Source organism: Acipenser ruthenus, chromosome 4 (assembly GCF_902713425.1).
Source record: "Acipenser ruthenus chromosome 4, fAciRut3.2 maternal haplotype, whole genome shotgun sequence".
Taxonomy (NCBI): Eukaryota; Metazoa; Chordata; class Actinopteri; order Acipenseriformes; family Acipenseridae; genus Acipenser; species Acipenser ruthenus.
The window spans coordinates 105,287,090-105,305,225 of NC_081192.1; the positions used below are offsets into that span (position 1 = coordinate 105,287,090).

Here is an 18,136-nt window from a genome sequence, read left to right on the forward strand (position 1 = left end):
ATCAAAGAGTACATGAACAAAATGACTGAGAAATATATTCCTTCCAACAGAATGTCATCAGAGGACAAGACTCTGGAGCCCTCTGACCAAGGACCTTCACCTGCTCCAGCCAGCAGCACTGCAGCAACTCCTGCAGGCAGCCCGGCCATTGCAGACAAGAGACCCAGGGGCAGGCCTCGCAAAGATGGAGTCGCTCCCATACATAAATCCAAGAAGAAGTAAGTGATGTGTTTTTTATATCTATATCTATATCCATATCTACCGATAGATAATTTTATGGTATACTTTTCTAAACCATATAAACTTTTGTTTTTAAATAGATTTTTTTTCATCCTGTTCCTTGATATTTCAGGGGGGCTCATTGGCATTGACTTATATTTGTATGGCAAATAAATAATCCAGCCAATAGAAATAGACAGGTGCGTTTGTAGTTAATGTAGCAGGCCTTGAATACTGTTTTCTCTCTCTCTCTCTCTCTCTCTCTCTCTCTCTCTCTCTCTCTCTCTCTCTCTCTCTCTCTCTCTCTCTCTCTCTCTCTCTCTCTCTCTCTCTCTCTCTCTCTCTCTCTCTCTCTCTCTCTCTCTCTCTCTCTCTCTCTCTCTCTCTCTCTCTCTCTCTCTCTCTCTCTCTCTCTCTCTCTCTCTCTCTCTCTCTCTCTGACCAGCCATTTCCTAAATCCTTGGCCCAGAACCTCTTTTACTGTAGCTTGTTGATACAGATTGGGACAAGTGGTGTGTGACTAAAACTGTGCAGCAGACTGCCAAATGGTAGCCTGCTTTATTATTAATAATAACGAAATTGAATATTGAAAATATTCAGGGGTTACGCTGTCGTCGGCTCTGTCAGACAAAGCCTCGCTGCTAAATTGCGTGCTACGATTGCCTCTTTAACATCGTCTGATTTTAAAGACATGTAATGTGTTAGCCTAGCAGCCAAGCAACTGAGATGCATTTTTCTCCCTAAGCATTTTCAAAAAGGTAGACCTATAACCTTTAACAAGCTACCAGTGGTGGATTTGGGGAATGTTACTGCTTTTATAAGAAACACGCGACCAATTAAATTCTATTGTTAAATTGTTTTCTGTTTTTCAAGCTGCATCGCAGCTGCTGCTTCTGTCTGTGCAAGGACAGTCGGCCTGGGTGACACTCAGGTTTGTTTGAAGGCTAATGCTCCTGAATCCAGAGCTTGCGAGGCAGCCCCTTCCCTGCCGTTGTGTCATGTGTACATAAGAAGCGATGCTTGGGTCCCACGTGGCCTTGCATCAGTTAAGTGAGCATGCAAGGCTTGAAAGAGAAGGTAGCTGCTTCTAAAACACATTGAGCTGATGTTAATCTTCTTCTGCTCTCAATTATCTCTTGTCTTAAGGTTAGTATTGTGGATATTCACACAGATTTGTACACTTCCAGGAAAGAGCTGCTTATCCAATTGCTATGAAACTTGGTTAGGAAATTATTTAGAAGAAGTTTTATAGATGAAAAAATAATTAAATAAAAGTTATCGAGGTTACAGTACTCTGGGGATATAAGATGTATTTACAAACGAACAGCATATCCCATTTGTTCTGATAAGTTGTTTTCTTGCCACAGGCTATTAAGCTGACTGCACACAAACCTCCACCTCCCTTGAAGCTTAAAAAACAAGCACCCTACCGGTGGTTGTTCATAACAATGGCTCTCTTAAAATATGTACCCCCTTTGTCATAAAGATGAAAAAACACTTTCCATTCTACTTTTCAGTTAAAATGTAAGTGTGCGAGGGAGGGGTAGAAGGCCAAATCTCTGAGAAAATGAGCCATTGGTATCATTGGAAAAGTACACCATGCCCTACAACCCCTGTGTGTACTGCACATAGTGCCATAGCATACGAAACATCTTTAGGACAACCACAAATTACTTCCAATTGATGGATTGTTTAAAGATGACTTGTGAATTATTATTATTATTATTATTATTATTATTATTATTATTATTTGCTTATTTAGCAGACGCCTTTATCCAAGGCGACTTACAGAGACTAGGGTGTGTGAACTATGCATTAGCTGCAAAGTCACTTACAATTACATCTCACCCGAAAGACGGAGCACAAGGAGGTTAAGTGACTTGCTCAGGGTCATACAATGAGTCAGTGGTTGAGGTGGGATTTGAACCAGGGACCTCCTGGTTTCAAGCCCTTTTTTTTAACCGCTGGACCACACAGCCTCCTAACCATAAATATTTATTTTTAGCAGTGTATGTCTTGGTATCACAATGGTTAAAGCTTAGAAGATGTGTGCGACAGTCAGGTTCCAGCATGCTACTCCATGTCAGGTTTCCTGTTCCTCCCACGCTGCTGGAACTACTTTAGCCAACAGCTTCTCTTTTTCCCACTGTAGTAGGATCATGAGGATAAGTTATAGTGCACTGGGCTGGGGGTTGGGTGTTGAAGAGCCTTTTAGGTTTTGTTCTGTAAAGAAAAGAGAATTTATTTGATTCTAGAAGCTGGAGTTTGAGTGCAGGGCTCTGCAGAGGAAAGTGAGCTGCCATGTGTAATATAGAACCGATGGAAAGTCTTGAGGAAGCAATGCTGAATAACTCTTAACATTGCAGCCCTGCTTTCTGTACTCTCTGGAGCTGAACAGTTCGGTGCTGTAGGGACAAGGGATATGGGAGGCTTCTTCATATTCTTTAAAGTAACTCAATTATTGATTTACATTTTAATTGTGAGAATTATAGAGGTTTGTTTTTATATTACTAGGTAATGCTGCCTGCTCATGGAGAATTCAGTTCATATTATCTTAGGAATATATGTCTTATTTTTCTGAATTGATTTTAATGTATGTATTTAGTACAGAATACAGTCTGTGTGGCAGTCATTTTTTGATGTGGTACAAACTAAAGAAAACAAATATATTTTTTCTACCACACTCTTGAAGTTGTTTGTTCGGTGGTATTGAATTTGGATAATTTCCTGTTTACTTTCTAGTTAGAGTTGTAACCCCCCCCCCCCCCCCGCCTTTGCATTTGATTCCAAAGTAAATCCTTGTATGTTTACTATTGGGATACTCATCGGTTTAGCTGTGTGCAGCTCCTGGGGATGGAGCAGTACATGTAAAACCCATTTTGAGTTAAAGATCACAATGTGTGTACTGCTGTAATGTGACATTTGGTTAACTCTTCTATATTTGATAAGCTGAGTGGGCTTCTTCTGACAGCTTGGCATAATTGTCTCTCTTAGGAGACTTGCAGAAGCCAGATGCTTCATTTCATTAATTATTTGTTCTTAGTTAATACATTTGTTAAATAAATTAATCATTAAACTGTTTGATGCGCTTAACATGTCGATGGTCACTTTTACCAGCCCTGTATTTATTTATTTATTTATTTATTTATTTATTTATTTATTTTAAAATTTAGTCGTCACCAATGGTTTTCTCCCCAGTTTGTAATGCCCAATTATTATTTTTATCCCGGTTCACCGCTGCAACCTCCCGGGCGACTTTGGAGACTGAAACACGCGTCCTCCGAACGTTTTCCTGCCAATCCATCATTTTTCACACTGCGGATCTACAGACAGAGAAGCCACCAGACATATATATGCTGGAGGACAACACAGATGTGAATGGCTCCACTGCAGACCCGCAGGCGCCCTATCAGCCACAGGGGTCACTAGTGCCCTGCCGACCTAAGCCCTCCCAACCCGGACGGCGCTCGGCCAGCTAGGAACCCCCGATCCCAAGGATCAAAGCACTTGATCCTTGGGATCTGAAGCTGCAGTGAGAGCAGACTATACCTGCTTCAGTCCTACAGCTGAGGAAATAGCAAAAAGAACATTCAAATTGACATGTGATGAGCCAGCACAGCTTTTTATTATCATTGACAGTTACAGCTATGGCAAAAAGTGATGCATCACCTATAATTTTAGGATTGAGACATCATTTAAAAAAATCACAGATTCTTGTGATTTTTAATTAAATAATGAACCAGGTTTACAGTACAAACCAATGTTATAAAACAAATAGTAATAAACCACAGGATTTCTGTTTAAAATGACTTGCGGTGTTTAAATTGGCTTGTAGCTTCTAAATGCATGAGTGCCCCTGTTGGATGAAGTCTGTTTTGAAGGCGTGCTGATGCAGCAGTGGTTTGAATTTCTCAGTTTAATAAGCTACACGCAGCGGAGCCAGGCACAGTGGGATGCAGTGAGACTCTGGAAATTATTTCAAATCAGATGAAAGAAAATTTCAGTTAAAACCAACATAAAGTATATCTGATCAAGATGAGATTCACCAACATCCCAGTGCTTTTACAAATGCCTTCTCATTTTAAATATTTCTTTTAATCATTCATCTTTCATTCATTTCACTAAATTTGCTCTCCTTAACTAAATGAAAACCTGTATGCCGAATCTTCTGACTGGCAACAACAAAACATTCTCCTTGCATGTGATCAACCAATCAACCCGCAGGTTTCAATGCTGGCCTATTCTGCTACAACCTGCCAGCTTCTGTTTGAATCATTGCATTAGAGAAAAAATAGTGGCGCTTTTAAAAATCAGTATCTTTCCAGGTAGGTTTAAATTGTGCTTTATTGCACTTCACCAACCAAGCACTGAAAAAATATAAACATCTTTCAGTTCAAATTGTTGGTGCTCCACCCCCTGCCCCCCATAAAAAATAAAAAAAAGGTTTAGCCACACATCACACAAATATGAATAACCCTGCATTGCAAGCACCTGTGGGACTCTCCTTTCTACATGTGCATTTAGAGCATGTACATGAGACTTGCTCTGTCAGGCAGTGGAGCAGCTGGATTCGAGTATGTAGGGTGTGTTTCCACTAACCAGTTTGAAATCTGGCAGGTGTAAACAGGGTCTTTAGGACAGCTACGGAGACACACAGACAGCGGGTAGAAGCAGTGTTTCTGTGCAAGGCAAATAAAAAGGAAGCCTGGAACGTTAACCTGCAATCAGAATTAAAAAGGACCCTCTGATGTTGAAGCTGTTGTTGAAGAGTGAGCTCCCATAGGGTGTTACATTATGCATGTTCATTTGTGCATATACACATGGTGGATGCAAGTCATGGTGAGTTGATTGTGATGCTGATGGCTCCATGTTTGTATTTGTGGCTTGGCGTGCAATGGTTTTTACTGACGCACAGTAGTCTCGTTGGACACTTATAGTTCTATGTAATTTGTAAGTCTGAATAGCATTGATTTGATCTATTGGAGGACATTTTATATTCTGCCTGTCACATTGCTTTTACAAATCGGTTTATTTATTTGTTTATTTAGACAGGCTTACAATGTACAGAACTACATTTTAACAAACCCTGGCAACTAGCAGATTACTGCAAATAGTTTCTTTTTTGACACACTGGGAAAAGACTGATTTCTCTTTCTCTCACACACACACTCGCTCACTTACTTACTTACTTACTCACTCACTCACTCACTCACTCACTCACTCACTCACACACACGCACACTCTCTCTGACACACATACGCTCTTGGATTCCGTGGTTGCTGTGGTTTTGTGGGATGTTTGCCTACATGGGCATGGTACCATCCTGCTGGGGTACTTTGTTCTGAGTTTGTTTGTTTGTTTGTTTATTTATTTTATTTATTTATTTATTTATTTATTTATTTATTTATCTATCTATCTTTCCACTCACGCTTACAGTAACCTTGGCGTTTGCCAGTAAAAAGGGTTAAATCCGGAAACACTAGAAACCAGAAGGCTTTGACACACACAGCAAGTTAGCTGTGAAGAGTATTCCATTAGCTGTAACACAAGCACAGTTTATTAGGTAGGAGCTGTGATGTCACCTCGTTTGTGATTGAGCCTGTACCAAACTAAAGCAGTAATTACTTGCATTCCTCCAAAAGTCGCAAACTCATTTTGAGTGCCCGTTTGCTTTTGACATCTTGCCTTAATCGCTCCATCATTCAGCGTTTTGACAATTGCCTCCTTAAATGCTGTGTAAAAGGGAGAGAAAGCAACAAGAGTCTGTTTGTTTTTTTTAGATGGCGCTTTCTCAGTTCGTCAAGACTTTAATGCATAACAATTTGTGCTTATTTTGTGTATTTGTGATGCATCAACAGTTATGACGGTCTATAGGTGGTGATTGTTCTTCATCGGGGACAATGGCAGAGGCATTGGCTTTCACTGAAGGAATGGCAGAAACGCTTGCTGTTGCTGCTGCAGTCTCTGTAATAAGAACATAAGAAAGTTTACAAACGAGAGGGGGCCATTCAGCCCATCTTGCTCATTTGGTTGTTAGTAGCTTATTGATCCCAGAATCGCATCAAGCAGCTTCTTGAAGGATCCCAGGGTGTCAGCTTCAACAACATTACTGGGGAGTTGGTTCCAGACTCTCACAATTCTCTGTGTAAAAAAGTGCATCCTATTTTCTGTTCTGAATGCCCCTTTATCTAATCTCCATTTGTGACCCCTGGTCCTTGTTTCTTTTTTCAGGTCAAAGAAGTCCCCTGGGTCAACATTGTCTATACCTTTTAGGATTTTGAATGCTTTTATGCGTGACTTTGTCAAAAAGCTTTCTGGAAATCTAAATAAACCATGTCGTATGCTTTGCAGTTATCCATTTTCAATGTTGCATCCTCAAAAAAGTCAAGTAGGTTACTTAGACATGATCTCCCTTTCCTAAAACCATGCTGACTGTCTCCCAGGATATTGTTAACATATAGGTAATTTTCCATTTTGGATCTTACAGTTTCCATAAGTTTACATATAATAGAAGTCAGGCTTATTGGTCTGTAGTTACCTGGTTCGGTTTTGTCTCCCTTTTTGTGGATCGGTATTACGTTTGCTATTTTCCAGTCTGTCGGTACAACCCCTGTGTCAAGAGACTGTTGCATGATCTTGGTTAGCGGTTTGTAAATAACTTCTTCTTTCATTTCTTTGAGTACTATTGGGAGGATCTCATCTGGCCCAGGGGATTTGTTTATTTTAAGAGCTCTTAGTCCCTTTAACACTTCTGCCTCTGTTATGCTAAAGTTATTTAAAACTGGATAGGAACAGGTCGACATGTGGGTCATGTTGTCCGTGTCCTCCTTTGTAAAAACCTGCGAAAAGTAATCATTTAATGTTTGCTATTTTTTTTCTTCATGTATGATTTTGCTATTTGTTTCTCTTAGACATTTAACCTCCTCTTTTGAATGTTTTCTTGCTGTTATATTATTGGAAAAGCATTTTAGAATTGGTTTTAGCCCCCTTAGCAATATTGATTTCTATCTCTCTTGGCCTTTCTAACTTCCTTTTTGACTTGTGTTTGCAGTTATTATTATTATTATTATTATTATTATTATTATTATTATTATTATTATTATTATTATTATTTATTTCTTAGCTGACGCCCTTATCCAGAGCGACTTACAATTGTTACAAGATATCACATTATGTTTACATACAATTACATTATTTTTTAACACATTATTTTTACATACAATTACCCATTTGGGTTTTTACTGGAGCAATCCTTGCTCAAGGGTACAGCAGCAGTGTCCCCTACCTGGGATTGAACCCATGACCCTCTGGTCAAGATTCCAGAGCCCTAACCACTACTCCACACTGCTACCCAGTTCAAAGTACTCTTTCTGTGTACTTTGTTTTTGGTCCCTTTTTAAACGCTCTGTAAAGTGCCTTTTTTTGCTGAATATTTATTTTAATTGATCTATTAAACCATTTTGGCCATTTTGTTTTAGATTTAGATTTGTCTACTTTTGGGATGTAATTGTTTTGCGCCTCTAGTACTACATTTTTAAAATCAGCCATCCTTCGTCTGTGGATGTTTTCTCTATTTTACTCCAGTCTACTTCTGTTAGTCTCTGTTTCATACCTTCATAGTTTGCTTTTCTAAAATTGTAAACCTTAGCTTTAGTCAGTCATTACTTTTGGGGTTTTAAAAAACACTTCAAATGAGACCATGTTGTGGTCTGAGTTTGCCAATGGCTCTCTGACCTCTGTTTTAGTTTTTCTATCTTTGTTATTTGAAAAGACTAAATCAAGGCATGCCTCCCCTCTAGTCCTTGATTTTAGTCTTTTCAATCTGTGTCTAGTGTTGAAGAATGGCCTTGTCATTTTGCCTAGACACTCAAATTAAGGCTGTATAGTAGCAAAAGCTGCTAAAGCAAATTGCTGCCTCAAATATATTTTCCTTTTGAAAAATTGCATTCATGATTAGTGATATACAGTATATTGTGCAGGGATGACATTAAGACTCCTTTTGCATAGCTGTTTCACCCGTTCCAGGTTTTAATATGAGCTTGGGTGCGTGTTATTAAACTTGTAGTAAAACCAAGAATGAATCAAAGTACTGTGCAATGAGAGGCTTTATTCCATCCCTGTTGTGGGGCTTCTGTAGGCATATCGAGTTTATACAGCGAGTAGCTGCTCTAAAAAGTGCCTTTGCACAGCAAGAGAGATTATCAAGTATTCCTGCTTCGGGGAGGGGCACCAGAAGGTGTGGAGTGGAGCCCCCAAGGTTCCACTAGAACCTGACCCTAACGAGGCATTGTGCACAGTGCTGCTGGGCTGATGCTAACCTGTTAAGTGCTTTCCAGCCACTTTAGGACCTGTGAAAGCATTGTGCATGTCACAGGTAAGAGAGTGTGGCAGGCATGATGTGGCAGCCAGCCATAGAGGTAGTGATGTGAATTAGCAGGGACTGTGTTACTTTACAGCTGGTTCAGCAGTGGCTTTAACTTGTAGAGGAGATGGGAGACCCAGGGTTTGAAGAGTAGCTTCAGTTCCCAGAGCTGGAAAGAGACAACTAGTTATTAGGAGGAGGATGTGTGGTCCAGTGGTTAAAGAAAATGGCTTGTAACCAGGAGGTCCCTGGTTCAAATCCCACCTCAGCCACTGACTCATTGTGTGACCCTGAGCAAGTCACTTAACCTCCTTGTGCTCCGTCTTTCGGGTGAGACGTAGTTGTAAGTGACTCTGCAGCTGATGCATAGTTCACACACCCTAGTCTCTGTAAGTCGCCTTGGATAAAGGTGTCTGCTAAATAAACAAATAATAATTAGTTATTGCATGTTAGCAGGGTTATCCTGGGTGAATATAGTAGTACTATAAAATACAAGAATAACTTGGCAATAAATACTATTTTTTCAGTTCAGTTTGAACATTTGATGGTTCAAATGTTACATGAGATTCTTGTGCCTGTACTTTTGGTATTACAGATCGGTATCCAAGATACTTTGTTGGTGTATTTTTAAACTTTTTTTTAACTTGCTGCTTCTTTTTCTCAAAACAACCTTGCAATGCCAGTGGGTGTAATGCCTGACGCAAGAAGCTCGCCTCTGTTACTACGGTAACGAGCAGCTGAGTGCTCTGAAGGCAGCTCCCTGCGTCCTATTGGCTGATCTGGTGTGAGAGAGACACCCAAGCACTTGAAACATGGGAGTGGGAGGAGAAGGAAGAAGGAAGCTCTTAAACGTGAGAGATCAGAAGAGTCCAGAACCACTGAGCAGAGGAAGCTTTGAAAGGAAAGGTCCTGGGAGAAGGCATAAGGCAAGGGAGAGCCAGCAGGAGAGGGGTGGAAGGTAGCAGGGCAGTGAAGTGGGGTTAAAGCACAAATAGGGTTTGTGCTGTGTCTGTGCAGTAATACAAAATAAAGTGAACAACTTAACTTTATACAGGGTCAGTACAGCAGCAGCATATCTGTTGGTCTGTTACAGATAAATCAGAAAAAACAGTTACTGAGATAATTGTTAGTTGGTTAACCCATTTCGTGCCGTTTTCCTCATTTGAGGAGAGGCTACTCTTGTCATTTTTTGCAGCATTTTAACTGATATCTACCTGTTATTTAAATTCTCTAACTATATTGCTATGATAGCATACTGTCAACTCTCCCTTATTTGCCAATTAAAAAAAAAAGTCACACAAATAGTTTCTATTACAATTTTAGCATCAACATTGCTTAGAAATTCAGATTGATTGATAATATGTGTTGATCTACAGCAGTAGTGTGTTTATTTAAAATAGAAGATAGTTGACAATTAAATGTTACTGTTTTTCCCATCACAGTATGTTAACTGTACTTGTAGACAGTCCATTAAGTATTAACTGAAGTGTAAAGCGCCCCATGTTAGTTAGTTTTTTTTAAAGAAAAAAATACAGAACTAGAGAAAAAAATAGATCTTAAACAATCTGATCATTTACATTTTTGCAACCTTTATTTTTCTAAAAGAAAAATTATTTCCAAAACTTCCATTTGACAGAATTATTTGTAAATCTAATATACACTGTATTTGTAGCCTAATGAACTAGAGTCTCATCTGAAAAAAACATGTCCTGTCATGGGATACATTTTTAAACCAGGCTGCACTCTCTATAGCAGCGGTTCTCAAACCTTGTGGCACTGCGACCCCCTTCTGCCAATAAAAATGATTTTGCGACCCCACTGCCCTGTGTTACTGCAGAATAGTTAGTACTGATAAGTAAAACATGCATTACAAGGCAATATCAACACAACTAATACAGTAATTGCTTATTTTTATAGCCAACAGTATAATTTTTTTTTTTAATTACATTACATAATGGGAGGGGTGAGCTTGAATTTGGGACATGAGAAGTTTATAAAAACAATCATTGCAGAGGTAAGTAGATTGTATTTTATGAAACAAAATGATTTATCTCTACTAACAATAGTGCACAATGTGTCAAACTTGTGTGACTGATATCTGTGTTAAGACTCCAAGATTGATGCATCAAGGCTGTGGGATCAGTAATATCTTATTATATTAACTCCTGTGTGTTCTGAACTTATATATAAGCTTAAAATAAAGCTTTATTTGGTACTGGGTCTGCACGGCACAGGTGCAGGTTGCTTAGCTTTAAAAGTTGCCTGTTTGTCCTGCTTTGGTAATTTTGTTATCGTATGATTTCTAAAAAAAATATAGGAAATTGCAGAAAATGCTCCCGTAATTAACAGATTTGAGTTATCTACAAAAAAAACAAGATCTTCGTGGGGCCTAAGTGGCCCCTGGACACTTGGGCCCCACGCTTAGTTGCCTGAAATCTGAAATGGTGCCCCTAGTGTCAGAAATGTATTTAGTACTTGAAGGGTTCAACAGTTACGTTTAGCCCATTAACAGGCAAACCTAAGTGTATTGATCCTAGTTCTTAAACTCTTAAATGGTTTGAAAATTTTCTAGAATCTGCTCCTGTTGGGAAAGAAGAAAGTAAGCAAGCAAAACTAAACAAATTCAAATTCTGTGTGTTCTGCACATGCATTCTCTTTGCTGCAGTGTTTCCATCACAGTCCATTTCTCAAGTGGTTCAAACACCTGTTTACAGTATAACACCTAGTCTACAAATTAGGCTGAGCATTTGATTCATAGATAATCCAATGGTAGCAGATGTTGAGTATATCTTAATCCAGTGACTCCTGTGTTCACCTCCTGCATGTACCAAGCATACTAAGAGTTATGAAGTGCGATATTCATTGACTTCATTCTGTATTTTGTGCACATTCTGGGCACGCATACAGTACATTATGCAAGGTTCTTGTCCTTATATCTGTCTTTTGTCATTTAAAAAAAAAAATCTTTATTTGTAGACTAAATAGCCAGTACCATATACGGTAGGCTAAATGCGTTAAATATTAAAATATTACTAGAAAATAGTCCTGTCAAAAAAAAAAAAAATGTGTTTGTCAAAAATCCTTTGTGCCTTCAGAAACGTATGAGCTGGTTGAGTAAGGCATGGTTTGAATCTGCACTGATCGGTGTCGCGGTAATTTGCTTATTTCTCAGAAAGTTTGAATTCCCTGTTTGTTTTTTTCTCTGGTATCTATGCTATGCTTCTCTTGTGGTGGTGCTTGGTATATGTTAATTCAGCAGCTTTATTCAATGTACTGTAGAAGTGCATCAGACCACTGTATCCGATAAATATCACTGGGGTTCTGCAGACCACTGTATCGGATCAATATCACTGGGGTTCTGCAGACCACTGTATCGGATCAATATCATTGGGGTTCTTCAGGGGAACACTTTGAAAGAGTGCTAGTCTCTTCTTCTTTTTTTATTTAATTTAATTTAATTTATTTATTTTACTTATTTATTTATTTGGTTGCTATTGGCTTGTCGGTGTCAGGGAAATTATTCGTCCAGATGGTGTGGATATAAAACTTTATAAACATGTTATTGGCCTTTAGCTTAAGGCAAAGGGAGAAGGTAGTTTATATTAATCTAAAGTAAAGATTAGGTTAAGTAAAGATTAGGAAACAAGAAGCTAGTAGCCTGCGCTCCACAGCAATGGTATATCGTCCCTCATTAAGTCATGTTTTTAATTCGCCAGTACAGTAAAGGTGTCAATTACTGAAATATTCTTGAGATCCGTTGGCTGGAGTTGCTCTACACACATCTTAAGGTATAGGACTGAATTAAAGGTTAGTCAGTCTGGTGTGAAGTCCTAGATCATGCATGACTCCTGAGAGCTCTGCTTCTGAATTGGCTTCGCACCCTGGAATTGCACATACACCTTATAGTATTGTGTTAATATTCCTTGCACCTTCACTATTGAGTATAGGGTTGTGTGTATTTTTTTATCCCAGGCATATTGGCCCATTCAACATTCCGCTTGGTGTACCATTTGGCGTAATACATATCTTTTTAAAGTTATTTCGACAAACGATTCCTAAAGCAACATTTTCTTGACTTGTAAAATTGTCCTTAATGTTGCTGTAACACATGTAACGTGGAATGGGCCATTTCTTGTTTGATTTTCCAATGAGAAAACATTTGAAGATGAAGTAACCCTACACTCTCTTGTTTTGTGTTCAAGATCTCGCAGTCGAGGCAAGGCATCTGTTGATGATGAAGACAGCATGGATGGTGTTGAGACTGCAGAAACAGAAAGTGCTGTGGAGACAGGTGAGTCCAGCTTTATCTCAAATTACACCTGCACAGGCTCGGGAGCAGGGGCGCAGTCAAATCCTGCTTTTTGATTCCGATTCCTCTTTTAAATCAATTCTTCATTTCCAATTCGGCCGAAGGAATTGGAGTTTATATTTTAGAGGCGTAATTGTTGTGCTTTTTTTAAGCCAATTTAATGGGCTAACAATTACTTCAGTTTAAGTAATGCGTTGCCACTGTGAGAAGCTCATTTTAACAGAATACTGCTAATTGCAGCAGTGTGGAGTAGTGGTTAGGGTTCTGGACTCTTGACTGGAGGGTCGTGGGTTCAATCCCTGGTAGGGGACACTGCTGCTGTACCCTTGAGCAAGGTACTTTACCTAGATTGCTCCAGTAAAAACCCAACTATAAAATGGGTAATTGTATGTAAAAATAATGTGATATCTTGTAACAATTGTAAGTCGCCCTGGATAAGGGCGTCTGCTAAGAAATAAATAATAATAATAATAATAATAATAATAATTGCAATTTTGATAAGTGATGTGTTGGAATTGATTAAAAGGGAATTGGACAACGAGAACAATGGCACTAATGGGCTTATGCTTTGTAGCGATAAACAGTACCAAGCAGCATTTTGGAACAGTCTGACTGGAGCTTGTCAGACGATCATCACGGTTTTAACAAACACATTTTTTTTTTTTTTTTTTTTTTTTTTTTTTTTTTTTTTTTTTGTTTGCCAGAAAAAGGTTTAATTTGGACGTGGATGAATTATTTGTTGAATCAGTGCTGTACAGCTAGTTACAACCTGAAATCTAGATGGAGATTGTACATGTGGCATATACATCATTTTAATGACAGTGGGATGACCTAATAAAAACAAGTGTTTCTCTCCATACGTTTCTGTCAACGTGAACAAAAGTCCACGCTCGTTTACTGGGCATTGTAGATAAAATGACTAGGTGGCAGCCATCCTCCACTGACTAGATGGCAGTCAATTAAATTCAACAATCATTTGCCTATTTTGACAATTATCCAAGATTTTTCAGTTACAGTGGTTGGATTCCATGTGCACAACAAATCAAAACTACAGAAGCAATGGGGTGTTCTAATACATGTGCACACTGCTGAACTACAGAAGCAGTGGGGTGTTCTAATACATGTGCACACTGCTGAACTACAGAAGCAATGGGGTGTTCTAATACATGTGCACACTGCTGAACTACAGAAGCAATGGGGTGTTCTAATACATGCGCACACTGCTGAACTACAGAAGCAATGGGGTGTTCTAATACATGTGCACACTGCTGAACTACAGAAGCAATGGGGTGTTCTAATACATGTGCACACTGCTGAACTACAGAAGCAATGGGGTGTTCTAATACATGTGCACACTGCTGAACTACAGAAGCAATGGGGTGTTCTAATACATGTGCACACTGCTGAACTACAGAAGCAATGGGGTGTTCTAATACATGTGCACACTGCTGAACTACAGAAGCAATGGGGTGTTCTAATACATGTGCACACTGCTGAACTACAGAAGCAATGGGGTGTTCTAATACATGTGCACACTGCTGAACTACAGAAGCAATGGGGTGTTCTAATACATGTGCACACTGCTGAACTACAGAAGCAATGGGGTGATCTAATACATGTGCACACTGCTGAACTACAGAAGCAATGGGGTGTTCTAATACATGTGCACACTTCTGTAATCAGATATTGGTTTCAAATTTGCTGCTCAGTTTGGTGGCCATATTTCCCTTGATGTCAGAGTTGCACCACTTTAAATCTCACAGCCCATTATTTTGCATTCTGGTAAATTTGCTGGCTCTGGTTACAAAATAATACAATATTTTTGTCTGTTATGCTCTGCTATGGATTTTATATATTGTGTTTTAGTTACACCATGGTTCATTTTGGTGGTGCTTTTTTAAATTTGCTGCTGGTGTTAAACCTCCAGTTGTCATCTCACAGTCCAAATGCACAAAGCGGAAGTGTAGGTATAACAAGCCCTTTACAGCTGCTAGAGAAAGTGTGCTGCCCTTTGCATGCTTCTGAACTGCTGTGTGGGCAATTCGGAGCAAAACTGTAGAATACAGCATGTAAAGGTCAGTGTGAAAGGTCACGTCATGTGTGCCGTTACCATGAAACATTTCGTTCATGACACACGGGCGGGGGCATGGGAGTTTGAGATTGAAAGTTCTGTTACTTCTGTCTGTCTGAATTGTCTTTCTTGGGTCTGTCTGAAGAGTCTGGTTATGACCTTTCATATGTGTGCATTTCTACACCGAGGGCAGGGAACTGCTGTACCTGGTACTACATGGCTAAACTAGGAAGGGTTAAATATGTGATCTCATGAGTTAACTGCAGTAAACTAAAATGTACCGGTTACTCTCGGACTCTTACTGGTTGTGGAAGGAACAATCTAAGGACCGACCCCCTTGAATAAATAAGTGAAACTCATTCAGAAATTGTGTGATTTAACTCAGATGCATAGAGATTGTATGGGTTTAGTGAATGAGTGGTGTTGTCCTAAATCTGAAGGTATCGGAACGCCACCAAAATATAGATTTTCTTAAGCAAGAATTATTATACTAGACAGTCATAGTTGATGCACTGTTACTGTTGCTGTTGTCTTCATCAGCATTTTTACTCTCTTCTTAAAGAAGTGGTTTGTAATAAAATATGTGCAATAACGTGCATCCTTTCGGTTTTGTAAACGAATGAATGTGACCTTAGCTGCAAGACATGCTGGGAAATAACCAACAACAAACCCTTATTGCATGGAGTCTTTTCACTCAACTCGGGTAGACTATCAATGGGGGTTCAGGAGGAATGCGGAAGAACCCAGATCAGCTCAGATTGGAGGTCACTCTGTGCTCATGGAAAGAGGGATCTGTGTTGTAATTCAGCCTCACTCCAGTTGCTAGCTGCTTTCAGGCAATGGTACCTTCAGCAAAGGTACCAGAATATGCAGTATATCTGTAGCGTTGAAATTGAAACATTAGCATATCCTGAATTAATGTAAAAAAACTAAACTATTGAGTAATCAAAGGATTCTCTGCACAAATAAGGTATTTACATTACTGGCATACAACTATTGGGGGGATTTTAAAGCACTGGTTAGCCCTCCTTAAAATATTTTTTATTAAAATAGACATCTAATGTGCTGTAATGTTTTCAACTAACTGACACACATTCATCAGAGGAAGAATACATTGCCTTTTCACAGGGCCCTGACGAGAGGGAGCAGTGTTCATAGGCCTCTGCACTGTCTTAACAAAGGAAATGAATGCAATGTAAACAAGTGGAAGGCCACATGCTGAGTGGGAAAAAAACCGTGCATTTAGTGCAGTTATTGCAGTGTTCAATTCCATTAGACGAACCAAATTAGGGGAACATTTTAAAGAATACCCAGATGCAATGGGTTGAATTCTCTATTTGGTTTGTGGCACAGAGGAGTAAAAGTAGCAGAGGGATCTAGAGCATTATATTAACAAAAAAAACTCCTTTCTAGTTTCAACCTTGGACTTCACTTCCAATCTCATTAGACGTTTTAAAGAATATTGCCTTGTCTTTTTCTTTCTGTTTTACAGAAACGAAAGAACAGCCACTGGAGAACGAAGGCATCCCAGCAGCAGAAGAAAAGCTGTCGTCCCCAACTCTCAGTCGCTCTGTGTCTGAGGAGTCTGCAGGAGCTCCTGCAGGAGCTGCTACACAAACCAAAAGCAGGTTGGAGAGCTGCACTCTATTTGCTGAGTCAGAGGCGAGGCAGGGGCGGGGGGGGCTGGCAGTGGGAGTGATTGAACAGGGCATGCTGGGAAAGGAGCTGCAGGATAAATGAAGTCAGCCAGCCCTCTCGGCAGCCTGGCAGCTTGTAGACTGGAGGGCCGGTGGTGTAATTAGTTTAGGAGGAGGAGGAGGAGGAGGAGGAAAAGGTTTCCTAGGCACTGCACCCAATTAGCACAGAGAGTGATAACATCAATCTGCTGTGCTGCGAGTAACAGGGTGTACAGAATGTTAACCCTTTCTTTTCTTTACGTTAAGAGATTGAAGTTATGCTCAATGCATTTATTTGTTACAATAAGGGTGTTGGTAAGATTTTTGTTTTTAATTTAACACAGATTTAAGAGATCTAACCCTTTGCGGTCCATTTATTCAGCGCCTGTCAAGCGCGTCCGATCAAATTTATTTGCACACGCGCAGTTTATTTTAGATGCGCTGTTTAAAAGTAATTTTATTCATAGTAAAATGGGTTTAAAAGGCCCTGCATATCAACAGGACACTCAGTTCTGCATCTCCAGCCCCACCCACCCCTTGTTTGTTATATTTTTCATAGTAGTGCATTCTGGTAATTCATCTCCTGATCATTTGTTTTATCATCAAACTCCTCAATAATGCTGTCTAAGTCATTATTTTATTACTATAACATCTCAAAAAGCCTGTCAAATTTCTGTGATATTCTTTGAGTGCTGGATGCAGAAGCAGCTATCTTGTTTGTTTATGTCCGTGTCTTTTTGATGATGTAGGACAGGGTCCGACATCGGACCGGAAAGGAAAAATTGTAATGTCGGACCTGTTCCTACATAGGACTGCAAAATGTTAAAGTGAATATAGCTGACAATTACAAAACTTACTGTTTGTGTTCCTCTATTCATTTATATGGGTCTCAAATGACCAGTTTTGAAAGAAACACATGCTGTAGTAAATTTCTTTTTTTAAACATGATATATAAAACCTAAAGGAGTCAATGTTTGGAAGTGATGCTTTAAATAAATGTTGCACTTTTGCACACATTGTCCCCACCCCTTCAGTGGCTTATTTCATGTCAGTAACCAACCAGCTGCTTGTCATGACATGGAAAGTCATGCCACGTGCCACAGCCTATTCCTGCTATGGAGGGTCTTGTTCTTTGTTCAAGAAGATTAAGTCCTGTGTCTCCTTTGTCCAAGAAGCATTCTTGTGAAGGGATCTTGCATGTTTTAGTCCGTGTCATAGAAGCTTGTTACCCTTGTCTTTGGCCTCCATATTGAGGCCATGTGTGTTTTGTTGTTTTTGTAGGCTTTTGCTTTACGTAGAAAGCTCCATTTGAGGGTTTTTCTTCATATTTGATACACCTCTGTTCTCTGTGATTCTCTGTTAAGTTCCAGTAAGGGGTCGTCCAAAGTGATCATTAAATACAGCATGTGTACACCGCATACTCTTTCAAGACCCTGCCTCCAGTTTGGAGCAGAATTTAAGCTCCTGTTCAAAATGTGATTACATTTTACCTCTATGCT

At 39.5% G+C, this 18,136-nt stretch overlaps 1 protein-coding gene across 17 annotated transcripts in view; it reads left to right on the top strand.

Annotated features, from left to right (window-relative positions):
* The window catches only part of kmt2ca (lysine (K)-specific methyltransferase 2Ca), a 146,393-nt gene that overhangs the window by 16,755 nt on the left and 111,502 nt on the right, over positions 1-18,136 (top strand). For all 17 annotated transcript variants that reach the window (XM_059023332.1, XM_059023333.1, XM_059023330.1 and 14 more), the window contains exons 2-4: positions 51-218; positions 12,784-12,872; positions 16,454-16,589. In XM_059023332.1, coding sequence (XP_058879315.1) covers positions 52-218; positions 12,784-12,872; positions 16,454-16,589 — 392 coding nt within the window. In that variant the 5' untranslated portion in view covers position 51. The remainder of the gene's footprint in view (positions 1-50; positions 219-12,783; positions 12,873-16,453; positions 16,590-18,136) is intronic.